The 22,854-nt window shown below is 43.8% G+C and overlaps 1 protein-coding gene across 1 annotated transcript in view; it reads left to right on the top strand.

Moving 5' to 3' along the window:
* The window catches only part of BRF2 (BRF2 general transcription factor IIIB subunit), a 36,217-nt gene extending 14,012 nt beyond the window's left edge, over positions 1–22,205 (top strand). The window contains exons 3-5 of the mRNA XM_085888244.1: positions 1,035–1,094; positions 7,721–8,042; positions 21,253–22,205. Of these exons, the coding sequence (XP_085744370.1) occupies positions 1,035–1,094; positions 7,721–8,042; positions 21,253–21,898 (1,028 nt within the window). The 3' untranslated portion in view covers positions 21,899–22,205. The remainder of the gene's footprint in view (positions 1–1,034; positions 1,095–7,720; positions 8,043–21,252) is intronic.
* The last annotated feature ends 649 nt before the right edge of the window (positions 22,206–22,854 follow it).

Below are 22,854 nucleotides of genomic sequence, written 5' to 3'. Positions count from 1 at the left end.
GTATGATGTCGTATGCAGTTCATTGGACATCTTTTGGGATGGCCCTCGTGTGTAAGATCTAGTAAAGGAATTATGATGAGTCACTGAGGTCTTGAATGACAAAATGTAGGACCTTCAAAGATCTGGCTGTATTTCCCAAAAATAGATGAAATTGCATCAGAAGTTTTCAGCAATGGGGAGGGTGTGATGTGGCTCGACTACACAAGAGTGGTGTTGGAGGAACTAAAAGGGGGTGGTAGCAGCCAGGTCTTTGAAGGTCTTGTGTTTTCAATCACGCAAGGCTGAAGAAAGAACAGAATTTCTCTGACGCTAATATTGAGCCAGAATTGAAACGTACTACAAGTGTGACGGTGATGAATCTGGGGATAGGTTTGAGAGTGAGGGAGGAGAGGGTTGTTGTGGGGCTGGTGGGGTGCGATGGCCAGGAAGAGTCACCAATTGCAACGGAATGCTGTTAAATTATTTTATATTCACCTCTGTTACTGAAGGTGGATGGAGGTTGTATTTTCACCCCTGTTATGTCTGTCTGTGAGTAGGATATCTCAAAAAGTTACGTCCTGATTCGGACAAAGTTTGGTGAACAGGTTGGGTTGTGTGACAAGCAGCGATTGGTTAGATTTTGGTGAAGATCTGGATCCGGATCCGGATCCGGATACTACAAAATGAAAAGTGATTCTTCACCAGTGAGAAATAGGGCCAAAAACGATATACAGTGTAACGCTGTCTCAACATGTGACAAAACTTGATGGATGATTTTGGTCGGCGACAAGAACAAGCTGATTCGATTTTGGTTCAGATCCAGATCCGGCCTATCAGCGGGATACAAAATATAAACCGTTCAGCCTGGCGGAGGTGTGCGCTTTACAGAGTGCCTTTCCAGTCTGTTCATGAGAACAGTCCATGGGCATTGGTCTTGGACGTGTGGAGTTCATGATGAATTGGATGATAGTGGGATGATTGACAATACAGTGTGATGACTTGGCAATGCAATGTGTTATTTGAGCCTTTCTTTATTTCTCTTTTTCATCTTTCAGGTTCGACTTTTGTCGCTGATGCAGGTGATGGTGCAAACATCACCCGTTGTTTGCAGCGTGGTGAGTAATTGGTTGCTTCATACTATTGTATTTCCTTTGTAAATTATATCGTAACGAGTTTGTATTTTATGTGGATGTTCTAGAAAGCATCATAATATATCTTGATGAAAGGTAAAGAAAAATGGTGTGCTAAATAATAATAATAATTATTATTATTATTTTTTGAATGTTACTCTGACAAATATCGCCCATCTTGCAACAATAACCAATCTGAGTCTCATCCTGTTTATCTGGAACGATGTCAGATGGATACACCTATTTTTTTTTTTTTCCACGATCAGCTACTTCAATCTGTTGAACGTCTACATCTCACTATCAGTCGTGGCATTTTCTGGGCTGACCATATGTTAAAGCTGGTCTCCAAAGCCAACTGCAGATTGGGCATCATTTGTCTTTCCATGTCATTCCCTGAAAAATATGAAAGCTTTTCTGCACAGATTCATCCCATCTCATCTTCCGTTGTCATACCCATCCTCCCGCCCATGGTACACTGAATCCTGTGATGAGGCAGTTGCCTTGTAACAACAGTCGCTTTGATGTGCCTTCCTGGAAGGCAAATCTGATCCAAGACAACCTCCTATCATTCCACAAAGCCTGTAATATGTGTTGGGAGAGCCAGAATACAATAACCGTCCAATCTTAAGACTGAACTTTCAAACTTGTCTCCCTCCTATAAAACCTGGTGACACCTTGTTAAGTCTGTCTGTGGAGTACGCTCCCCTTCCATCCCTCCGCTCATGATGAGGCTGAATGCCTCAATTCTGTGTTTGCTCCCAACCCCTCGCTTTGTTGACCCAGTCACACCCAATTGCTCCTGGTCTTCGATGTCTTTTGCACCTGTTTTTTTTTTTTGTTTTTTTTTTCTCCTTTCTTTCTTTCAAAAACTCCTGCTCTGCTGCTTTTGCACATTCTTCCTCTCTGCCCCTTTTTACCCTGTCATTTGCCCTCGGTAATTTCCCATCTGCTTGGAAATCAGCCAACATCACGACATTGCATAAATTAGGTGCAAAAACTGATCCCCTGAACTACAGTCATATTGGCTTCCTTCCAGTCATCAGGATGATAATGGAATTCATCATCACAGTTGACATACAATCATTCCTTTTCTCAACCACTTCATCTCGGATCACCAATTCGGATTCAGACCGGGACACACTAACTTGGACATACTTATTTTCCTTTCCCAACAATGGACGAAGGCCCTCGATGTCAGACGTGAGATTAGGGTCGTCACTCTGGACATATCTCGAGTTTTCGATAGAGTCCAGCATCCTGCCTTGCTCTCCAAACACTCTGCCTATGACATCCAAGACCAACTCCATACATGGCTTATTGACTTCTACTCTCGTAGCCAACGTGAGGCACTCGAGAGAATGCTTTAATCTCCTTTCGCTGTTAAAGCAGGAGTGCCCCAAGGTAATTTTAGGCCCAGTTCTCCTCTTCCAAATCTTCATCAACGATCTGTCTGACTTTGGAAAATCCTCTTTGTCTATTTGCTGATGATTTTTGCTCTTTCCATGCTTTGCCCCTCCACTCCCATCCCAGGTTCTGGAGTGTGTGCGTGCTCCACCATCAACCCCCTTCTGGTGAAACTCCCAAAATCCCGAATCAATGGTCACCACTCATTTGTTCCTCTCCCCCCCCCCCCACCACCTCTCCACCTTTGGAACCAACTTACACATTCTCTTCGATCTCATTCTTTTCTGCAGCTGTCTTGCAGACAGCTGTACATCACCATCTCAGATGAACCCTCATCCGAAACCATGATCTTTTCTACCCCTGTTAAACCACCCTCTCTTACCCCAAAATTGGCAGTTTTTCCTTCCTGAGAGTTTGCTCCTGTACCCGTTGTGTCCACCTCCTGCATGTTCCTCTACCCATCATTCTTACACGCATCCCTTATTTGTCTTTCTCCGTCTATTTTGTCCCTCGGTCCTGCTGTTGGCGTTTGTCCCTCTTTCCTTTTGTTCTGTTGTATTCTGTCTCTTAGACAAGTCTTCACTTTGTACACACACACACACACACACACACACACACACACACACACACACACACACACACACACACACACACACACACACACACACACACACACACACACACACACACACACACACACACACACACACACACACACACACACAACCCATTGGAATATTGCCCTACCCCTTGGGGTCGTGCTTCCATGTCCCATTTATTTCTTGGATTCTGCAATAGCTAAAGTTGACTCCTGTCGCAGTCAACGTGTGGCCCTAAATGGAGTTCTTTCATCCCCTCTTCCTGTGCAGGCTGGAGTTCCTCAAGGTAGCGTTCTGGGCCCTGTTCTTTTTCTGGTTTTCATCAATGATCTCTCGGACTCTCTGGAAAATCCTCTATTTCTCTTTGCCGATGACTCCACCCTCTGCCGTACCATCTGTCATCCCTCAGACCGGCAAGCAGCAGCTTCTTCGCTCACTGCAGATCTGGATAAAATCACAAACTGGTCCAACACGTGGAACATGTCTTTCAATCCAGACAAATCTCACACTCTCACTATGTCTCTTCGAAAGGACCGTTTAGAAAACCCCCCCATCCACTTTCTCAACAATCCTCTGGAAGAAGTCTTTTCTTTCAAGCTTCTGGGTCTCACTATCTGCCATGACCTTTCCTGGGAAAGTCACATTTCCAACCTCGTCTCAAAAGCCAGTCGCCGACTGGGAATCCTCCGTCGTGCAAAGTCCTTCCTCGGCCCTCTTGAGCTCCTGACCACTTACAAAGCTTTTGTCCGTAGCCTGATGGAGTACTGCTCTCCCCTCTGGGCTGGTGCTCCTGCCTCCCACCTTTCTCGACTTCACGCTGTCGAAACCAGGGCTTTTAAGATCATTGGCATCTCCCGCAATGAAGCTGAGTCTTTGGGCCTCTCACTCAATCACCGCAGGTTGGTCGGTGGTCTTTCTGTCTTCTACCGACTCCTCTCCAGCCTTGCCCCCCCTGCTCTCTCTGCGATTTGTCCCAACCACATTTCCACAGGGCGCTCAAGGTCCGCCAACAACCCCCTTCTGGTAAAACTACCAAAATCACGAATCACTGCTCATCTTCACTCTTTCATTCCTCTTTTTTCCGCCTTTGGAATAAACTTCCTCACTCTATTCTTTCCCATTCTTCCCTCCAGGCTTTCAAAACAGCTGTTCACCACCACCTCTTATCTTCCCCCATCCAAATCCTCGATCTTTTCTACCCCCGATAATCCACCCAAGCCCACTTCCTTCAATTCTCATGCTTTCCTTCCTGAAAGTCCCTGTAATGTCCATCTTCTCCTCGCCATGTTCCCCGTCCCATCCCCATCCCTCTCCCTTCCACAGTTCACCTGTGTCTGTTCCCCAATGATTTGTCCCTTCCACTCCCGCCCCTCTTGTCTCATGCCTCCTTGCTGTGAGTTGTGTGTTAGCTCTCATACGAGCCTCGACCAAGGTATACAAAAAAAAAAAGTAAAAAAAAAAAGTTCTCAACACCTTTGGCATCTACAATGAAGCAGAAGCACAATGCTTGATGCTCTGACATTGCTGGTGATCCCTTATTTATTTATTTGTTTGCTTGTTAATTTGTTCGTTTATTTTTAACTGGCTCCACTCTGCTTAATCCTCTGCTCTTTCAGCCTTTCTACCCTCCCCAGCTCCTCTGAGCCACATCTTTCTTCTGTTAACCACCTTTGCAATAAACCCCCAAATCCTGGTTACCTGTAAAATCCAGGGTGAGGGGAAACCGTGAACCACACCTTTCTGCCTTTGGTCAAGATTACGGTTCGATCCTCCATTTCTCCAGAGCTTCAAGTTGGTGGTATACTACCATCTCATGTCTTCACCTCTACATACCCATAATATTTTCTACTCTCATCAGCCCCCCCCCCCAACCCAGCTATCTTACTTCAAGGTCACCATACTTCTCCCCTCTTGTTCTGTTCATTCAATCTCATTCTTATGTCTGTCTCTTGCCTCTCTCCCTCAATACATCTCCCTTTTTTGCTTGAGCCTTGATTTTTGAATACAAAATATTCTAATGAGCAGCTAATCCTGTTATTAAATACCTGGCCAACATTGTAGCAAAGATGGACAGTAACATCACACTTGAAGAGTGGATGTCATTGCAGATCACACTGCATGCCGCAGTATGTTTAATGTAGACGTAAAATACAAGCTTCGCTTCCTTAGTTCTCCACGTGAAACCATCATTTGCATGATGCTTGCTTTTTATACAACTCGCATGAATGGAATCCTTGATGCAGTCACATCATGTACCATTGTGGGAATTAGCCCTTATGTTTTGAGTCCTGCTCTGATTTGAGAATTTTTTTTGAATATTCGTCACTTAGCAGAGCTGTATCTTCACATGAAAAACGAAGTCTTCTTTTCAAATTGTATAATTTTTATCGAATTGTATTTCTGCTCAAAATGGCTCTTGTATCTATCGTTTTTGAGGATATACAAAAGGACCGTGTGGGGGAGGGCATAATGAGTCTAGGAGGTCAGCAGTTTGAACCAGACACTGGCCAAGTCATACCAAATACTGTTTGACCTTGGAATTTGTGGACCCCGCATATTCACAGGTCATAAAGTGTGATCTGCTTCGACATTCACGCTTTGCATGTACTCGCATTTTTTTTTTCTTTCACATTTCAGGACTGGCCTCCTATATCCACCTGGGAAATTGGAAATCAGCCAACATCACAGCATTACATAAAAAAATGTCTTCCAATCATCAGCAAGGTCATGGAATCTATCATCACACTTGACATAAATGATTCCTTTTCTCCAACAGCCTCATTTCACATCATCAATTTGGATTCAGACCTGGTCACTCAACCTTGGACGTGCTGCTTGTACTCTCCCAACAATGGTGGAGGCCCTCAATTTCAGACATGAGATCAGGGCTGTCTCTCTCGACGCATCTCAAGCTTTTGATACAGTCTGGCATCCTGCCTTGCTCTCCAAACTGTCTGTCTATGAAATCCAAGTTTAACTCCACTCTTGGATTACTGACTTCCTCCACTCTCGTAGCCAACGTGTGGCTCTCAGCAGAACCCTTTCATCTCCTCTCCCCTTCAAGGTTGGAGTACCCCAAGGCAGTGTTCTAGGCCCCATATTAGTCCTAATCTTCATCATTGATCTCGTCTCACTGACTCTCTGGAAAATCCTCTATCTTTTTGCTGATGACTCCACTCTCTGCCGTGACATCTCTCATCCTGACAGACAGGCAGCAGCCTCTTCCCTCACCTTAGACTGACAAAATCACAAACTGGTCAAACACAATTTTGCTTCTGCATCCATGTTGTTCACCCTTTGCGTTATCCCTTACCCCTCGTCGTTACCTGCATCACTTATTTGTCCATCTCCGTCCACTTTCTCCCTCCACCCTGCTGCTGTTTTCTCTTTCTCCGACTGTTTCCTTTCCTTTGTGTTGTGTCTTTATTTATGTGTAATCACTCTTCCAAGAGCCTAGACCATGTTTAAAATTTTTTTTATTAAAAAAAAAAAAAATGCCCCGACATCCGTGGACCCCAACACTTGCATCATTTTTCAGGAATGTATCCTCTGTGAATAGCAGGGTCCAACAGTACCTTTAAAATGGTATGTGCTGTTTCCGTGCTTTGATGCTCAGCATTTAAAATGGATAGAGCACGGCTCAATGGGCCGAATGTCCTCCTCCTGCGTTGAAGTTCCTTGTAAGGAAACTCAAACAAGAAAATGATAATAATGGTAAATGCTTCACACTGTCATCACACTTCAAAGTATGACACCTCGATGAATAAGATGTCAAGAAGGATTGATCATTCAAAGTGTCATCTTTGATCATTTCCAACACGTCTCGAGGAAATTACATGTTTGCTGCTTGATCCCTCCTTGGTGAACCTCGTAGAGAATGCGGAGTTTGTAAGGATACAAATTTGCTTCCATCAAAATCCAGTGAACTGAGGTTTGAGACGTCGCACTGCACGAATGTTCACTATATTGACCTTTTTGGAGATGTTCTGAAAGCTCTGAGGACTTCTGCAACTGCTTTCTCACTGTGCACTGATTTCGCCCAAGGCTTGTGTGGTTGACGTGGCAAACCATGTTCGATTCAATCACGATGAATTTTGCAAGTTGCGTTTTTAGGTGGTTTCGACTCGTTTCTGCCATTTATTTTCCACCTGAAACGGCACCGATCAACCGTTGCTAAGCGTTTCATCAAACCATGCCACAACTTTGAAGCACTGCTTTGGATTGAAAGTGGTCATTAGTTCATATATATCTGGAAACTGGTAAAATAAGCAAGAATGAGAAACGAGCAGATAAATATGGTATGGTCAATAGTTTAATTCTAATATTTCAAAAGTTAAAAAAAAAAAAAAATTGAAGTTGGAATCTTTTTGTTAAAGTTTAAAATACAGTTAATTAATTATTTTTTGAGACACCATGTAAGGGGTAAAATCAAGTTGTAATAAAAACACGAACTGGTAAAGCTCAGTCGCTTTGATGATATATGCTGTCGGAGGATGACTCATTAAAGGAGTGCGTCAAGTCGAGTTGAAGGGGAGGAAGGCATTTTGATTGTGGATTTTTGTGATCTTGGCTTTTTTCAGCATGATAGCCATGTGATTTATGTGGCAGGTTTGCAGAAGATCAGAGAGATATGCAAGGTTTTGGGTATCCCACAAATAATGGAGGATGCTGCAAAGGAGCACTACAGGACAGCTTTCCTGAAACCGCTGTTCCATTATGTAAAGCGTGCACGCAAAGATGCGCTGGCTGCGTGCTGTGTGTATGCTGCTTGCCGCTGTCACTCTTGGCCCATTTCGGTGATGACTGCAAGTCAAGCTGTTCAAGTGACACCTCAGTGTTTCTCCCAGATGTACCTCAGCCTGGTCCAAGAGCTGGGTCTTCAGATCCCACAACAAAACATGCCAGAGATGATCAGAAGTTTCTGCAGCAGGTTTGTTGGCACGAATGCAAGAACATTTTAAAACACATGTCAATTACAACAAAAGATTGATATTCATTAATAACTTTATTAAAGACTAGTAAATGTACCTGACATTGCCGGGCAACGCCATGTCCCTTCTCCCACTCCACCCCACCCCCATCCTCTGGATTACCATCTCCACTCTTTCCCTCTCTCTTCCCACAAAGGTGCCCAGCGTTGCCTGGGATCGAACATGCTTCTATTGGACTACCACAATTAAGCACATATTTAGAGACAAACATTTTATTTATCAACCTGAAAATATTAAACAGAAATATAAACAAAACTTAACATATTGTTGCTACCCAGCATTTGAGGTTCGCCACTAGGGGAAGCCCTCAGGTTCCTTCGGAATGGCCGGTCCTGAGGCCGCGGTCAAGTTGGTTGCTAAGGCCAAAGTCACATTTGCTCTACGGCGAGGATACGGCGGCCAAACACCCTCTGAATTGACAGAAACGTGCGGCGGCCGCAGAGTTTGAGGTGGCCTCAGGGTGGCCCAATGCCGTATGGCTTTATTTTACAGGCCGTAAGGTCGCCATGGAATTATAACGGAGTTATAACTTTTTTCATTTCTAAGTTCGCCGTAGCAATTCGACAAGCCAAAAAAAAAAAAAAAGGTAAAGATAAATAAATAAAATTACCCATTCATTACTGTCCGTCTGGCCGCACGTTCGCCTTGGGGCCCCCCTGCGGTCGCCTTGCGGGCACCTTGCGTCTGCCTTGAAAATTCTATGGCCGCCGCAGGAACGCCCTAAGGTCACCGTGCGACATCAAATCAAAGACCGTCCGGCAACCCCACGTTTTCGGTCTCCACAATTTATAAATACGCCGTGCGGCTCCCCGAAAAATAAAAACATATGTGACTGCTACATTGTGTGACCGTGGAAATACTGCGGCCGCCGTATAATTGCTCGTGGCCGTGGCAAATGTGACCGAGGCCTAAGCAACCACGAATATCACCTCTAACGGGGTTATCCTTTTTTAACTTGAGGAGGTGACGACGTTAACTGAGTTTCATGCCCTCAGCGCACACTCGGGTTTCTGCTGAGCGATAGTGAGTGCACACTGGCTAACGAGTAGAACAGGAGAGTCAATCGGTGGGTACTATCCAACCAACTATACTTGTACACTGTCAGGCCAGTGTAGGAAAGGACAACCGAGACAGATTTGAAAGCACAACCAGCAACTATTTATTTACACACACAAGCAATGATGAAAAGCACATTATTTACAGGCCTTTCGTCACAAAAGCAAGCAATCACTGATGTGAGTATTTATAAGCAAAAGGCACCAAAAAAAAATCCCTAACACTTATCTATCTATAATTCCAGCTGTGTGTGTGTGTGTGTGTGTGTGTGTGTGTGTGTGTGTGTGTGTGTGTGTGTGTGTGTGTGTGTGTGTGTGTGTGTGTGTGTGTGTGTGTGTGTGTGTGTGTGTGTGTGTGTGTGTGTGTGTGTGTGTGTGTGACCGCTGTTTCTCGACAACCTCTGGTCCGATCTAATTGAAACTTGCCAGATATATTGCTGGGGACCTGAGGATGTGCCTTTTCAAGGTTTGATATTAATCGGACAAGTGCTTCCCAAGTTATGGCCATTTATTTACCAAACCAATCACAAGACACGTTGCGTGGGCGTGGCCGATGGGGAAGGGAAGCTCAGCCGCGTTTCCCATTACGGGTTACAATGTACGGGCTTCCGGAGAGTGATGACTTCGTGTATTCTAATAATTTCTCTATTTCTTATGCGCATTTATAGATAAACACAATGGCCCAAGTTATGATCGTTTTCATATTAGATGGTGTATAAATTTCAGGAACATCAGAGTGCTGGTATGCTCCGAACCAGGAAGTAAATTTTTTCTCTCTCCTCTTCTCTTTTTGTTTTTCCTTGCTACGACATTGCGAAAAGGTAAAATACGTTGGCGCGAATTGAATAATTGGGTATTAAAAATAAATTGCGAATAATCGTAACTGCGAATAATATCGAACTTCCGGGTCACGCACGTATGGGCATGTGAGAGCGAAGAAACGGCCTGTGTGGTTTATTTATTTGTTATTATTATTTTTTACGGGCACATACTAGTTCTTATACAATCTTACTTGCACTGAACTGAAGCTGAACTTCTCAAGGCTGGTGGAAATGCTGCACTCGTGTCGTTGCATGCAGTTTTGTGCTCTGCCTGGAACACAGGCATCATCCCAACTGATTGGAAGAGGGGCCTTGTTGTTCCTCTTTGGAAAGGAAAGGGTGATCGCCAAGACTGCAACAACTACCGAGGGGTGATGCTGCTCTCAGTGCCGGGCAAGGTCTTTGCTCGGATAATTCTTCATGGGGTTCGCCACCATCTGCTTGAGCACCAGCGTCCAGAGCAGTCAGGCTTTACACCAAAGAGGGCAACGATTGACCGTATCCTTGCTCTTCGTGTCCTCACCGAACGCAGACGAGAGTTTCGGCAGGGGCTGCTTGCAGCCTATGTTGATCTCTGTAAAGCGTTCGATTCAGTGAATCGGGATGTCCTCTGGAGGATTCTTGGTCTTCGTGGGGTGCCACCAAAACTGATCGATCTGATGTCTGAACTCTAATCTGGTACTGAGAGTGCTGTGAAGTGTGGTGGTACCATCTCTGACTTATTTCCAGTTGTTACTGGAGTTCGTCAGGGGTGTGTACTGGCCCCCACACTTTTCAACACTTGTATGGACTGGATTTTAGGGAGGATGTCGGAGAGATCAAGCTGCGGTGCATCATTTGAGAATGTCAAGATCTCGGACCTTGATTTTGCGGAGACTTTAGATATCCTTTTGGCGGCCCTTGAGGTGCTGAATGAGGAGTCTGAGCCGCTGGGATTACGGGTTTCTTGGGTTAAAACTAAGATCCAGGCTTTCGGTGACATCTTGGATGCTGCTGTCCTGTCTGTGTCTGTTTGTGGTGAGGATGTTGAGGTCGTAGAGAGATTCACTTACCTTGCCAGTGATATTCATGTCTCTGCTGGCTGCGAGTCAGAGGTCAATAGACGTCTGGGTCGGGCCTGGGGAGTCATGGATTCACTGGATTATGGGGTGTGGTGCTGTCGGTACCTGTGCGGGAGGACGAAAGTCCGAGTCTTCAGGTCCTTGGTACTTCCAGTCTTGCTCTATGGATGCGAGACTTGGACTCTGACCAAGGATCTGAGACGAAGACTTAATTCCTTTGGTACCAGGTCTCTTCGGAGAATCCTTGGCTATCGCTGGTCGGATTTTGTGTCCAACGAGCGGTTGCTGAGAGAGACTCGGATGAGATTTGTTACCTGCATAGTCCGTGAGCGTCAGTTGCGGCTGTATGGACATGTGGCTCGTTTTCCTGACGCTGATCCTGCTCACCAGATTCTCTCAGCGAGGGAGTCTCATGAGTGGAGGAGGCCAATGGGCCGACCACGTGCCTCGTGGTTGCAGCAGGTTGACCATCATCTCAAGGAGATGGGGATGGGCCTGGCATCTGCCTGGGGGATGGCCAGACGGAAGCCCCTGGAGTACCGGCGGAAAGTGGACGCAGCGACGCGATGTTCTGGCACATGCTCCCATACCTGACCCTGACCTGACCATAACATTGTGTGTGCAAAGATTCTGTTAAGGGTTAGAGATCAGGATAGTAGGGTAAGGCTATTAGATTTGAGGGCATGAGGAGAGAACTGGGTGATGTAGATTGGGAGACTCCAACAACAGGACAATCAGCATCAGAGAAATGGGAAACCTTCAAGGAGAAATGTGTTGAGTGCAGAGTAAGTACATTTCAATGAGGCATGAAACTAGAAACAGAAAGAGGCCAGGGTGGTTGAGCAGTGAGATAAGGAATGCTATTAAGGAGAAGGAGAAGGAATTTATTTGGTATAAAATATGAGAACTGGAGTTGGATTTATATCACTATCCAGGTAAACAGAGGCGAGTTAAGAAAATAACTCTGCAAGCCAAAAGAGAGTATGAGAAGGACATGGCTAAGAATATTGAACATAATAGCAAGGCATTCTTTAAGTACATCAGGGGAAAAGAACAGGTTTGGACTAGTGTGGGCCTATTGAGGAATAGCAGCGGGAGAGTGGTTAGTGATGAAAGTGAGATGGCAGGCTTATTAAACAGGTATTTTTCTTCAACTTTTACACAAGAACCGTTAGAATAATTGTCAATAGCTGAGAGTATATATCAAGGAGGTGAGGAAGGGGTTTTTTTTTACCAAAGATCCAGGTTGGAGTGGAGGAAGTAAAGGAACAGGTAGGTAATCTAAGAGAAGATAAGGCTCTGGGGCCAGATGGTATGCACCTGAGAGTATTGATTGAGGTTGCTGAGCAGGTGAGTGAGATGTTGATGGATATTTTCAATCGTTCTCTGGAGTCAGGACAAGTACCGGAGGATTTGGAGAGTAACAAATGTAACACCATTATTTAAGAAAGGATCCAGAGAATAATTGGGAAACTATAGACCTGTTAGTTTGACTTTAGTTGTGGAGGTGTTGGAGACATTAATCATGGACCAGATGAGGAACCATTTAAATTGATACCAACTAATTAAATATAGTCAGCAAGGGTTTACCAAAGGTAGTTCCTGTTTTACAAATCTTTTAGAGTTCTATGAAGCCGTTTCTGATTGGGTTGATGAGGGAAAGGCAGTGGATATAGTATATGTGGACTTTAAGAAGGCATTTGATAAGGTACCACTTCGGAGGTTGTTAGCCAGGTGAGGGCTTGTGGAGTGGCTGGTCAGGTCGCTCATTGGATTGCAAACTGGCTTTGTCGAAGGAAGCAAAGAGTGGCTGTGAGTAGGAGGATGTCTTGCTGGGAGGATGTAAGTAGTGGGGTACCTCGGGGAGCAGTACTCGGACCATTATTATTCATTATTTACATCAACGATTTGGATAATGGGGTGAAGAGTCGGCTTTCCAAATTTGGAGATAAGGTGGATAGCAGAGGAGGTGGTGATCAGATTCAGGAAAGTATTGAGACTTGCATAGATTGGGCAAAAGATTGGCAGATGGAATTTAACCTGAGCAAGTGTAAGGTGTCGGGGATGGGAAAGAACAATGAAAATAGAGATTACAGGATGCAAGGGGTAATTTTGGAGCGTGTCACACAGGAAAAGGATCTGGGGGTGGTAATAGATATGGGAGGTAAGCAGGCAGCACAGTGTCAGGCAGCTATAGGAAAAGCAAATCGGGTTTTCGGTTGTATTCGGAGGGGGATCATTTATAAATCAAAAGAGGTGGTGTTAACATTGTACAGGAATTTAGTGAGGGCCACATCTAGAATATTGTGTGCAGTTTTGGTCACCACAATTCAGGAAGGACATAGATGCCAGTGAGAGGGTTCAGCGCAGGGCTACTAGATTGATTCTGGACCTAGCTGGACTCAGCTATGAGGAGCGACTGAAGGAGAGAGGGCTTTATCCACTCGAAAGGAGGTGGTGATGAGGAGATATGATAGAGATGTTTAAGATAATGAAGGGTAAAGATAAAATAAGTGCAGATGAATTATCCAACAGAGTCGACAGTGATAGGACCAGGGACCACAGCCTGAGAGTAAAGAAGAGGAGAGTTAAGACGGTAGTAAGGCAGGGGTCTTTCACTCAGAGAGTACTTAATGCATGGAATGGCCTCCCTGGAAAGGTTGTGGCAGCAGAAAAGGTCGATACGTTTAAATTGGAATTAAATAGCTACCTGGAAGTTATGGAGATAGAGGGGTATGGGGATGTTGGCAGGACTTTTAGGTAGTTTGAGCATTGATGGGTGATTGTGTGCATGTGTACGGAGTGTTGTTGGTGGGGGTCTTGCCAAGGGGTGTTGTGTGGTTGATGTGTGTTTCTAACCAAGCCCATGTCTCCCCCTCTCCTGAGGGGAAGAAAAAAAAATACGAAAACTACAAAAACTTAACATATAGATTAAAAAATATATTTTTTTTTGCATTTTCTTTGGATCCTGTGTTGATAAATTCGGATGGTGTTCACACAGCATGATGGGCTGAATGACCTCCACCTGTGTCTGATTTCCTTGGATATCCTTGTAAACCCAGGATCGATGGTTTATATTGAGTGTGTACCTATTGGCCATCCTGCTGAGGAATGGGGATGCAATGCTTTGTAACCACTGAAAACATTTTTTCAATTCTCTCTTGAACTCGGTGTTTGCTTTACTCATTCTAATCCTCCAATTTATTTTACCTTCCAAACTCCAGGGATTTTCCCCCACAGAGAACTGACCCATGATTGCCATGCCAACTGTTCATGTCGTGGGAGCGTTCGCCTGCTTTGAAATGATTTTTCATTGTACTCGATGAAGCTACACTTCAGGCATACTCGTTAACCGTGACTTCACTCAATATAATTGTTGGAACAGTAGAAAAAGAAAGAGTAGAGTTTAATGCTTTGGCAATTTCACATGTTCTTGTGTAAATATGGAGAAGGTGGGATCAATAGCTTTCCTAAAATAAATACGCTTGCATGCTCAGTTATAAGAATCGGTGATTTTTTTCACATTTTCAGATTTCACTCCAGATTTCGACACTTATTTCGTCCACAAGATCCTATCCTCAAATCCGAAATCATATTTCGATTATCTATATATTATTTCTGTTAACGTCTACGTGTAATTTGACTTACCTCCTCCAAAACTGCCGGACGGATTGTCGCCACCTTCGGCATGCGGGTGCTCTGTGGTCTAATGAACAGCATGGGCTATGCGAGATTGCGCCAGATGGACAGGTTTGAGAATTTTGGGCGATTTTCTAATTTTTACGTTCGTTTGCATGGCGACGTGTGACGTCATCGCTGAGAAGCGTAATTCCGTCATGACATCATCGGACATTCGCTGACATCATTACGTCTGTCGTCGACAGACCATCACCACCGAGAGGCGTAATGCCACTCCTCAAACAGCGTCTGCAATGTAAAACCCTCTTCTGCACATGCTGACTACCTCAGAAGGTGAACTTGACACAAAAAATGTAACAAGAAACATTGTATATAAAGTAAAGATTTATTTAAAAAATTTTTTATTTCTGTTAACGTCTGCGCGTAATTTGATGTTTCTCCTCTGAAACCGCTGGCAGGAATGTGCTCATTTCCCATATACTGGGGTTTCTTAATGTGACTAAGACGATGCACTAAATTTCTAAGCTGGAATTGGATGACAACGTGGCTTCAACAAGATTTTCAACCCATCGACTGCCGCATTTATTCCCGTTCGGTCGCCATCGCTGAACTGCTGTCCGGTAAGTGCTGCCATCTATCCAAAAAATATGAACTCTAGTAAGGGAGTACTCGTTGCATCAAACACTGAACATAAACACTACTGATAACAAGTGAAATCCTTCAATACAGCGCGTGTGGTGAAGCAAATGAGTACACTAATGTTAAAATATGCAATTTCTGCTTTTTCAATTGAAAGACAATTAAAAAGCGTACTTAATATTTGAAATGTAAAAATCATGTTATTATTGTGATAAGCACCTTTAGATATAACAGAAGGAATGAAATCGTTCGATACAGCGTGGCAGGGGACCGCAAAAGAATGATAGCATAAGAAGAACTTAGCTTTCAGCATTCGGCGATCAGCGCGAAATGCGATGGTGGGCGGAAGTGACGTCTTTCATTCGTTCGTACATGAGGGGGGAGCGTTTCTTCGTTTTTTTTTCCGTCAAGCAATAAATTAAATGGTTTTCACATATGTAACACATTACTTTCACAAATTCGATACAGCGTGGCAGGGGACCACAAAAGAATGATGGCATAAGAAGAACTTAGCTTTCAGCATTCGGCGATCGGCGCAAAATGCGATGGTGGGCAGAAGTGACGTCTTTCGTTCGTTCGTACATGAGAGGGGAGCGTTTCTTCGTTTTTTTTTTTTTCCCGTCAAGCAATAAATTAAATGGTTTTCACATATATAACACATTAGTTTCACAAATTTCCATTGAAATACTCTGGTATTTCCGTCAATTGTCGCCATTTCCGTCGAGGTTACGCACTGCATCTACCGGATGGCCGTCATTGGCTGTCTTGAGGCACGCGGGCGGGGTGGGGGGACACCGGACCCACCGGAGACGTGGTAGACGACGCCGGGGACATTTCAAACTCGGTGCAATTGTATACAGCGCACGCACTGTAATAAATAGTATAGCTCAGAACATCAGCAATGGTTGTCGTGTTTTAAAAACCAGCGTGGAAGGAGGGGAACAATGAGCGCCAGAGCTCTGCCAACATGATGTACCCCGATTGGCTCTTTCTCGGACTGAACACGCCCTCTTAGACTGTCAATTTGTGTCTGAAATCCAACGTACATATTAAAAACACCCAAAAATAAGTTGCAATATGCCTACATCCAGATAACATCAAAGGCTATAATCTGAAGGTATGGGGAACCAGGTAACGGGTATGAGGGCATCTCTTCATTGCCCGGATTCTCTTCTTTTCTTTGTTCTTCGAAAGCGTGGTGTCCAACAATAGATTCTGTACCTTGAATGCGTGCGTGTTAACTGTTCAAATTAAAGAGGTGTTAGATTGTCGGATGCACCCAAACAACTGCTGTTCATTACATTAATTGTCAATATCAACCGCCATCGTTACCTGTGTTGTGTCTTGCGTGTGTGGTCTTCAAATGAAAGCGTCCAGCGGTGTTCGATCGTCGGATGTGCGCCAAAAAGTGCCATTCATTGAAATTTGCATTCTGATTCTCGGTCACCCTCCACTGCTCCTGTTAATTCTTGGGCTAGGCCTATATCATGTTAAACTTGCCCGATCTGACGCCAACCTTCCAGTCACACTGCAGAGGATGCCATTTCCAGTCAGACTCGCTACTCGATGACCATAAACAAATCCCAGGGCCAAACATTTGACAAACTCGGAATATACCTCCCAGCCCCTGTGTTCTCCCATGGCCAACTATATGTTGCATTTTCACGTGCAAGAGGTTACTCCTATATATCTATCAAAGTGGATAATAATTCCTCACAAGGATGATTCAGCAACAAGACACTCACCCAAAATGTCATCTACAAGGAGGTCCTTTAGAAAACTAAGGAAAGGTAACCATAGTGCATCACATCCCTAATGACACCCTCCCCAGCTTCCCATTACATCAACTATTATGCCTCATCCACCTTTTACCACCCATTCAACTCCGTGCAGAGCATGGGTATATGCTAGTGTACTTTAATTAGTCCATCAGAGTGAATCATATTTCCAAGGCAAGGCTTTTTGAGTGGGCCAAATCAAAATGACGGCTAAGACCCCTGCAAGGTGAAGTTGGGCTGAACAAGGATGAGCCTTTTCATGAAGGTAAATCGTTAATTATCTTCAAAAGGGATGTTTTAAATTTACCCAAACAACCAGTTTTCATTCATGCATTCCCTTGGAGTTTCCTTCGTATGCCTGCAAAGCTTGGGGCTTTTGGAGTTGTGGAGGGCTCACTCTCTCACTCATACTCACTCACTCACTCACTCACTCACATTATCATTATTGCTGGAGATGAAGAAAAACATTTGAGAATGATTCTTATTTGCAGCATTTGACTGCTATGAGAATTACTTCTTGGCATGTAACAAAACATGCAATCAATTATTTATTTATTTATTTATATACATTGTCAAGGCTCATGGAAGAGCTCTGATATTGCAGAATTTGCGGCACTGATGCATAAAAATTAGTCATTCTAGGTTCCTCGGCAGTAGTTAAATTCAATGTCACATGACTTTTGTTCAAAGATAAACTGCAACAGCTTCATTTTTAAAGCATAAACTGGAGTGCATTTACATAATGGACCTGGTGGGTCTCCGTTCCATCTCCTGAAACCCACCCACGTGTTGAGATAGCAGCCAACAACAGCAACCTGCACCCACCCACACACATTCCTCTCAGACACGCACACACTCTAAATATAATATTATACACGCACACATAGAGGTGGGTAATTTGAGACCTTGGAGGACTCTGTTACAGCTTCTGAAACCCGCATGTGGAGAACACACACACACACACACACACACACACACACACACACACACACACACACACACACACACACACACACACACACACACACACACACACACACACACGAATGCTCCTTTTAGTAATGTATGTATGGTATAACATTTACAAACTTTTTTGTCTCACCCATGATGCTTACTCAAAGGCTCATCTGATATTGTAGTTGTACTGATGCTTGTATTGTTTTAGTTTTGCTTCAAAAGTGTTAAAGTTTTGAACGGACAACATTTTCTGTCTCTACCAATTTTGTCTCTGCTTTCACGAAACCACTTGTTATGAGTCACGTGCCCAAATTGTCCCACATGTGATGTGAAATTACCAAGTGTGAAGAATCTTCATGACTTCATGACAATTTGTGCCACCATAAAAGTGAGCAATTATGCATTAAATTTTGCAACAACTATCAGAGAAAGTGATTGCATTTTACACTTCACCATTAAGGCCACCAAGTTGAGAAGCTTGGCTTGAAAAATAGTGTAATACAAGATTTCTATCGGAATGCAAATGGAGAGTTCTTGACCAACTTATGGATCGTCAACCTAGATCCACATGAGGACAACAATTCACAGGTTGTTGTTGTTGGACCATTTCAATTTAGGCCAGATAGTCTAGCATTGCATTCAAACATATTGGCAGGGACTGCAAGCAGCCTTCCCTCTTCAGGACTGGTCTCCCATATCTACTGTCCCTAATGTTAACTTAACCTGGGAATTCTTCCATAGAAATCTGCTCGCTCTCCTGCACAGATTCATCCTATCTTGTCTTCAATTATCCTACCTTTCTTCCCACCCATGGTACACTGAATCCTGTGGTGAGGTAGTTGCACTGAACTAGCTTGCGTTCTCTTCCTGGAAGTCAAATGTGACCCCAAGCAATCTCGGTGCATTCCAAAAAGTCCACAAGAAGTATGTGTCCACTCTCAGGAGAGACAGAAAACAACATCTGTACAACCTCAAGAATGAACTTTCAAACTTGTCTCCCTCCTCTAAAACCTGGTGGTGACTGTTTCTGGAATCTGTGTATTTTGCACCTGAGATGCTGGAGAAGGTTCTTTCAGCCCTAGACTCTGCCACTGGACTGGATGATATCAGCTCATGTGTCCTAAAAACCTGATCATCTGCTCTTGCACATCCTCTCTCTACACTTTTCACCCTGTCATTTTTGCTCGATCATCTTCCATCTGCTTGGAAATCAGCGAACATCACTGCACAACATAAAAAGATGCAAAAACTGATCAACTACAGACCTATCAGCTTGCGTCCAATCGGCAAGGTCATGGAATCCATCACCGCAGTTGACATGTACTTCCTTTTCTCCAGCAACCTCATCTCAAATCACCAATATGGTTTCAGACCAGGTCAGTCCACCTTGGACATGCTGCTTCTACTCACCCACCAATGGAAGGAGGCCCTCGATGTCAGACATGAGATCTGGGCCGTCTCTCTGGACATATCTCGTACTTTTGATCGACTGTCATCCTGCCTTACTCTCCAAACTCTCTGCCGATGGCATCCAAGGCCAACTGCACACATGGCTTACTGGCATCCTCTACTCTCGTAGCCATTGTGTGGCACTCAATGGAATATTTTCATCTCTTCTCCCTGTCAAGGCTGGAGTGCCCAAGGCAGTGTTCTGGGCCCAGTCATATTCCTGATCTTCATCAATGATATCTCTGGAGAATCTTCTTTATCTATTTTCTGATGACTCCTCCCTCTGCCATGACATCCGTCATCCTTCAGACAGACCGGCTGCAGCCTCTTTCCTCTCTTCAGATATTGAGAAAAAGCTGCTCAAACACTTTCAATCCTGACAGACCTCACGCTATCACTATCTCTTTCCGAAAGGACCGTCTGGCAAACCCTCCCATCTAATTTCTTAACAATCCTCTTGAAGTTCAGTCATTCAAACTCCTGAGTCTCACTATCAGTCATGATCTTTCTTTGGCAAACCACATTTCAAAGTTGGCCTCCAAAGCCAGTTGCCGACTGGGCATCCTCCATCGTACAAAGTCCTTCCTTGGCAAACCTGAAAGGTCTTCATCTAGCCACCTTGGCAAACCAGCTTGATGGAGTACTGCTCTCCCCTGCCTCACTTCTTGCTCAGCTTGACGCTGTGGAAACCCAGGCCTTTAAGATTATTGGCATCTTTCGTGCTGAAGCTGAGCCCATTGGCTTCTCCCTTTGCCATCGCAGACAGGTGGGTGGTCCCTCTGTCTTATGCTGCCTCCTCTCTGCTCTTTCTGTGGTGTGTCCCCACCACCCCCAAGGTTTCTGCAGGACATACACGGTCCACTATCAACCCCCTTCTGGTGAAATTACCTAAATCCAGGATCACTGCTCACCTCCACTCATTTGTTCCTCCTTTTTTTCCTGTCTGGGGAATAAACTTCCACATCCTCTTGAAGACCTGGAGGGAACAATGAGATTGAAAACAGCTGTTCACCACCATCTCGGATCGTCTGAATTCCGAAACCATTATCTTTTCTACCATTTTTTTTTAACCCCACCCAAACCCCTCCTTCCAATTTTCCACTTTTCCTTCCTTGGAGTTTCCTTCTGTATCCATCTTGGCCATCCCATGCATGCGTGCTTTGCGTCCTGTTCTTGTCTGTTTTGCCTTGATCCGTTCAGTGTACTCCCTCTTCCATGAGCCTTGGTTATGTATACAAAAAATGGTTCAAATTTGTTGCATTTGCCCCAAAAGCTTCCATTGTTACACAATTGTGAATTTGGACTGGATTAATAATGTTTACTTTATAGCTGAAGCGCAAACACTACCCAAGTAACAGCAATGGAAAAAAAAAAACCACGTTGTGCATGTTTTTAGCACCAAGGTCAGCATTATTGAGCTTGGTTATAAAAGAGGGATTAAAAAAAAAACTAATGAATTGAAGGAAATAAAATAGTCTACAGAAGCAGTTAAAAAAAAAAATTGTTTGTGTTGAAATAAATAAAGGCACAATGATGCATCAGCTCACTGCAGTTGGGGGGTTTTTTTGTTTCCAAATAATCTTTATCTTCTGGCAGCAGCCAATTTGTTGACTGTAGGTTTAGTTAACAAGGTTTTGTGTCTTTATTTGTTCTTTGTGTGTGTGTGTGTGTGTGTGTGTGTGTGTGTGTGTGTGTGTGTGTGTGTGTGTGTGTGTGTGTGTGTGTGTGTGTGTGTGTGTGCGTGCTCAAGGCTGCAGGAAACTGTGAATGTGAAATGGAACCTGGCAAAACGCACAATCCAGATCTGTGAACTCTGTGGAGAGGCCTGGCTGCTTACAGGTCGTCGGCCCATGCCAGCCATCATTGGTGCTACTTTCCTCGCCTGGCAATCTCTCTATCCTCGAAGCCCTATTTGTGTCTCTTTGAAAGCTTTCTGCCGTAATAGTGGCACTCCTTATTCGACCAGTGTTCGGGCCCGGGTGCAGGAGATGCGTAAATTGCTTCTGGCTCTCGCACAGACTTTGCCATGGCTCATCCACAGGCACGTGTCACTTGTATCGGTCGTTAAGTTTATTGATGAGGTTCTGAGCAATCAGATGCTGCTACTTCGACAGCTTGCTTCACAGGATTCGCAAATGCCGCAGGTTCAAAGTGATTCGCCGGTCCTTTTAAACACGACCGACATTGATGTTTTCAAAACCAAATGTGGAAATCCGGCACCAAGTTTACTGCTTCCCCCTTGCATTTTAGCTCCGAAGAAACCATCATTAGAGCCTGAGAGGTGCCAACAGCCTTTTAGCAATGAGATATCTGAGGCTGAAATTGAACAATATATTCGAACCCCTGAGGAAGTGGAGGAAATCCAGCGATTTCAGGCAGCCATTTTGAATTCATGACGCCCTGATTCTCCAGCATTAATCCTGTTTTCTCACATATTCTTTCACTTGGTTCTCATCTAATTTATTAATGCCTCAATTTAATACATTTTCTATTTATTTATTTTGACAAATGCATGCGTTGCTCATCATCTTCCTTTGTGGTTCCACTATTTTTTTTGATGTATGAGTCCATATGCCAATGAATGTTTTGTGATGTTATAAAAATTTCACTGCAATGATCGTTGTGTGTTGCGTGATGTTTTGAAGTAACTCAGAAATTTACTGCTTTGTGTTAATAAAGTAAAGACTATTCTTTGAAAGTCGTCTTAAAGTATCTGTAGTTGTTTAAACTGCAAATGCAGTTTCATTAATATAATTACCCTCGCCAAAGGAGAGGGTATTACATTTGTGTCCGTTTGTCTGTTACTTGCATAATTATCAAAGATATATATTTTTTAAGTTTATTGGTCAGTCAATTTTGTTATTCTGTCTGTTTGTTTGTCAATCACCTACAGGTCACAATGTTAAACTGATCTTCATGAAACTTCACCACATGGTGGGGTTTGCCATGAGCAAGAAGCCTATTGTTTTTGAGGTGAAAAGGTCACAAATTTTACATTTCTAAAATCCTCAATTTTCATCCGATTGACTTGAAATTTGAAAAGGATCTGCATATGTGGTCAAACCCATTTAAACCATCAATCATTTTTGGGGTCAACATAAGCTAAAAGGGCTGAATTTCTAAAATTGTCAATTTTCTTGAATTGTCAAACTTGGAATTTGAAGAGGAGTTGCATATTTGGTCATTGAATTAAGCCACCAATTATTGTTGAGGTCGAATGTTTTGTTTTTTTCTGAATTTTGCAAGTATCATGCTCTGCACATCCTTTTGTTTGTTACGAAATCTAAAGATTTCGTAAGTATATTGATCACTTCTGTTTCTGTGTGTTTGTTTGTGTGTTTGTTTGTTTGTA

Source organism: Eptatretus burgeri, chromosome 1 (assembly GCF_056783735.1).
Source record: "Eptatretus burgeri isolate ZD-2024b chromosome 1, Ebu_testis_v1, whole genome shotgun sequence".
Lineage (NCBI taxonomy): Eukaryota > Metazoa > Chordata > Myxini > Myxiniformes > Myxinidae > Eptatretus > Eptatretus burgeri.
The sequence above is the reverse complement of the archived record's forward strand: the minus strand, read 5'-3'. Positions and strand labels throughout refer to the sequence as shown.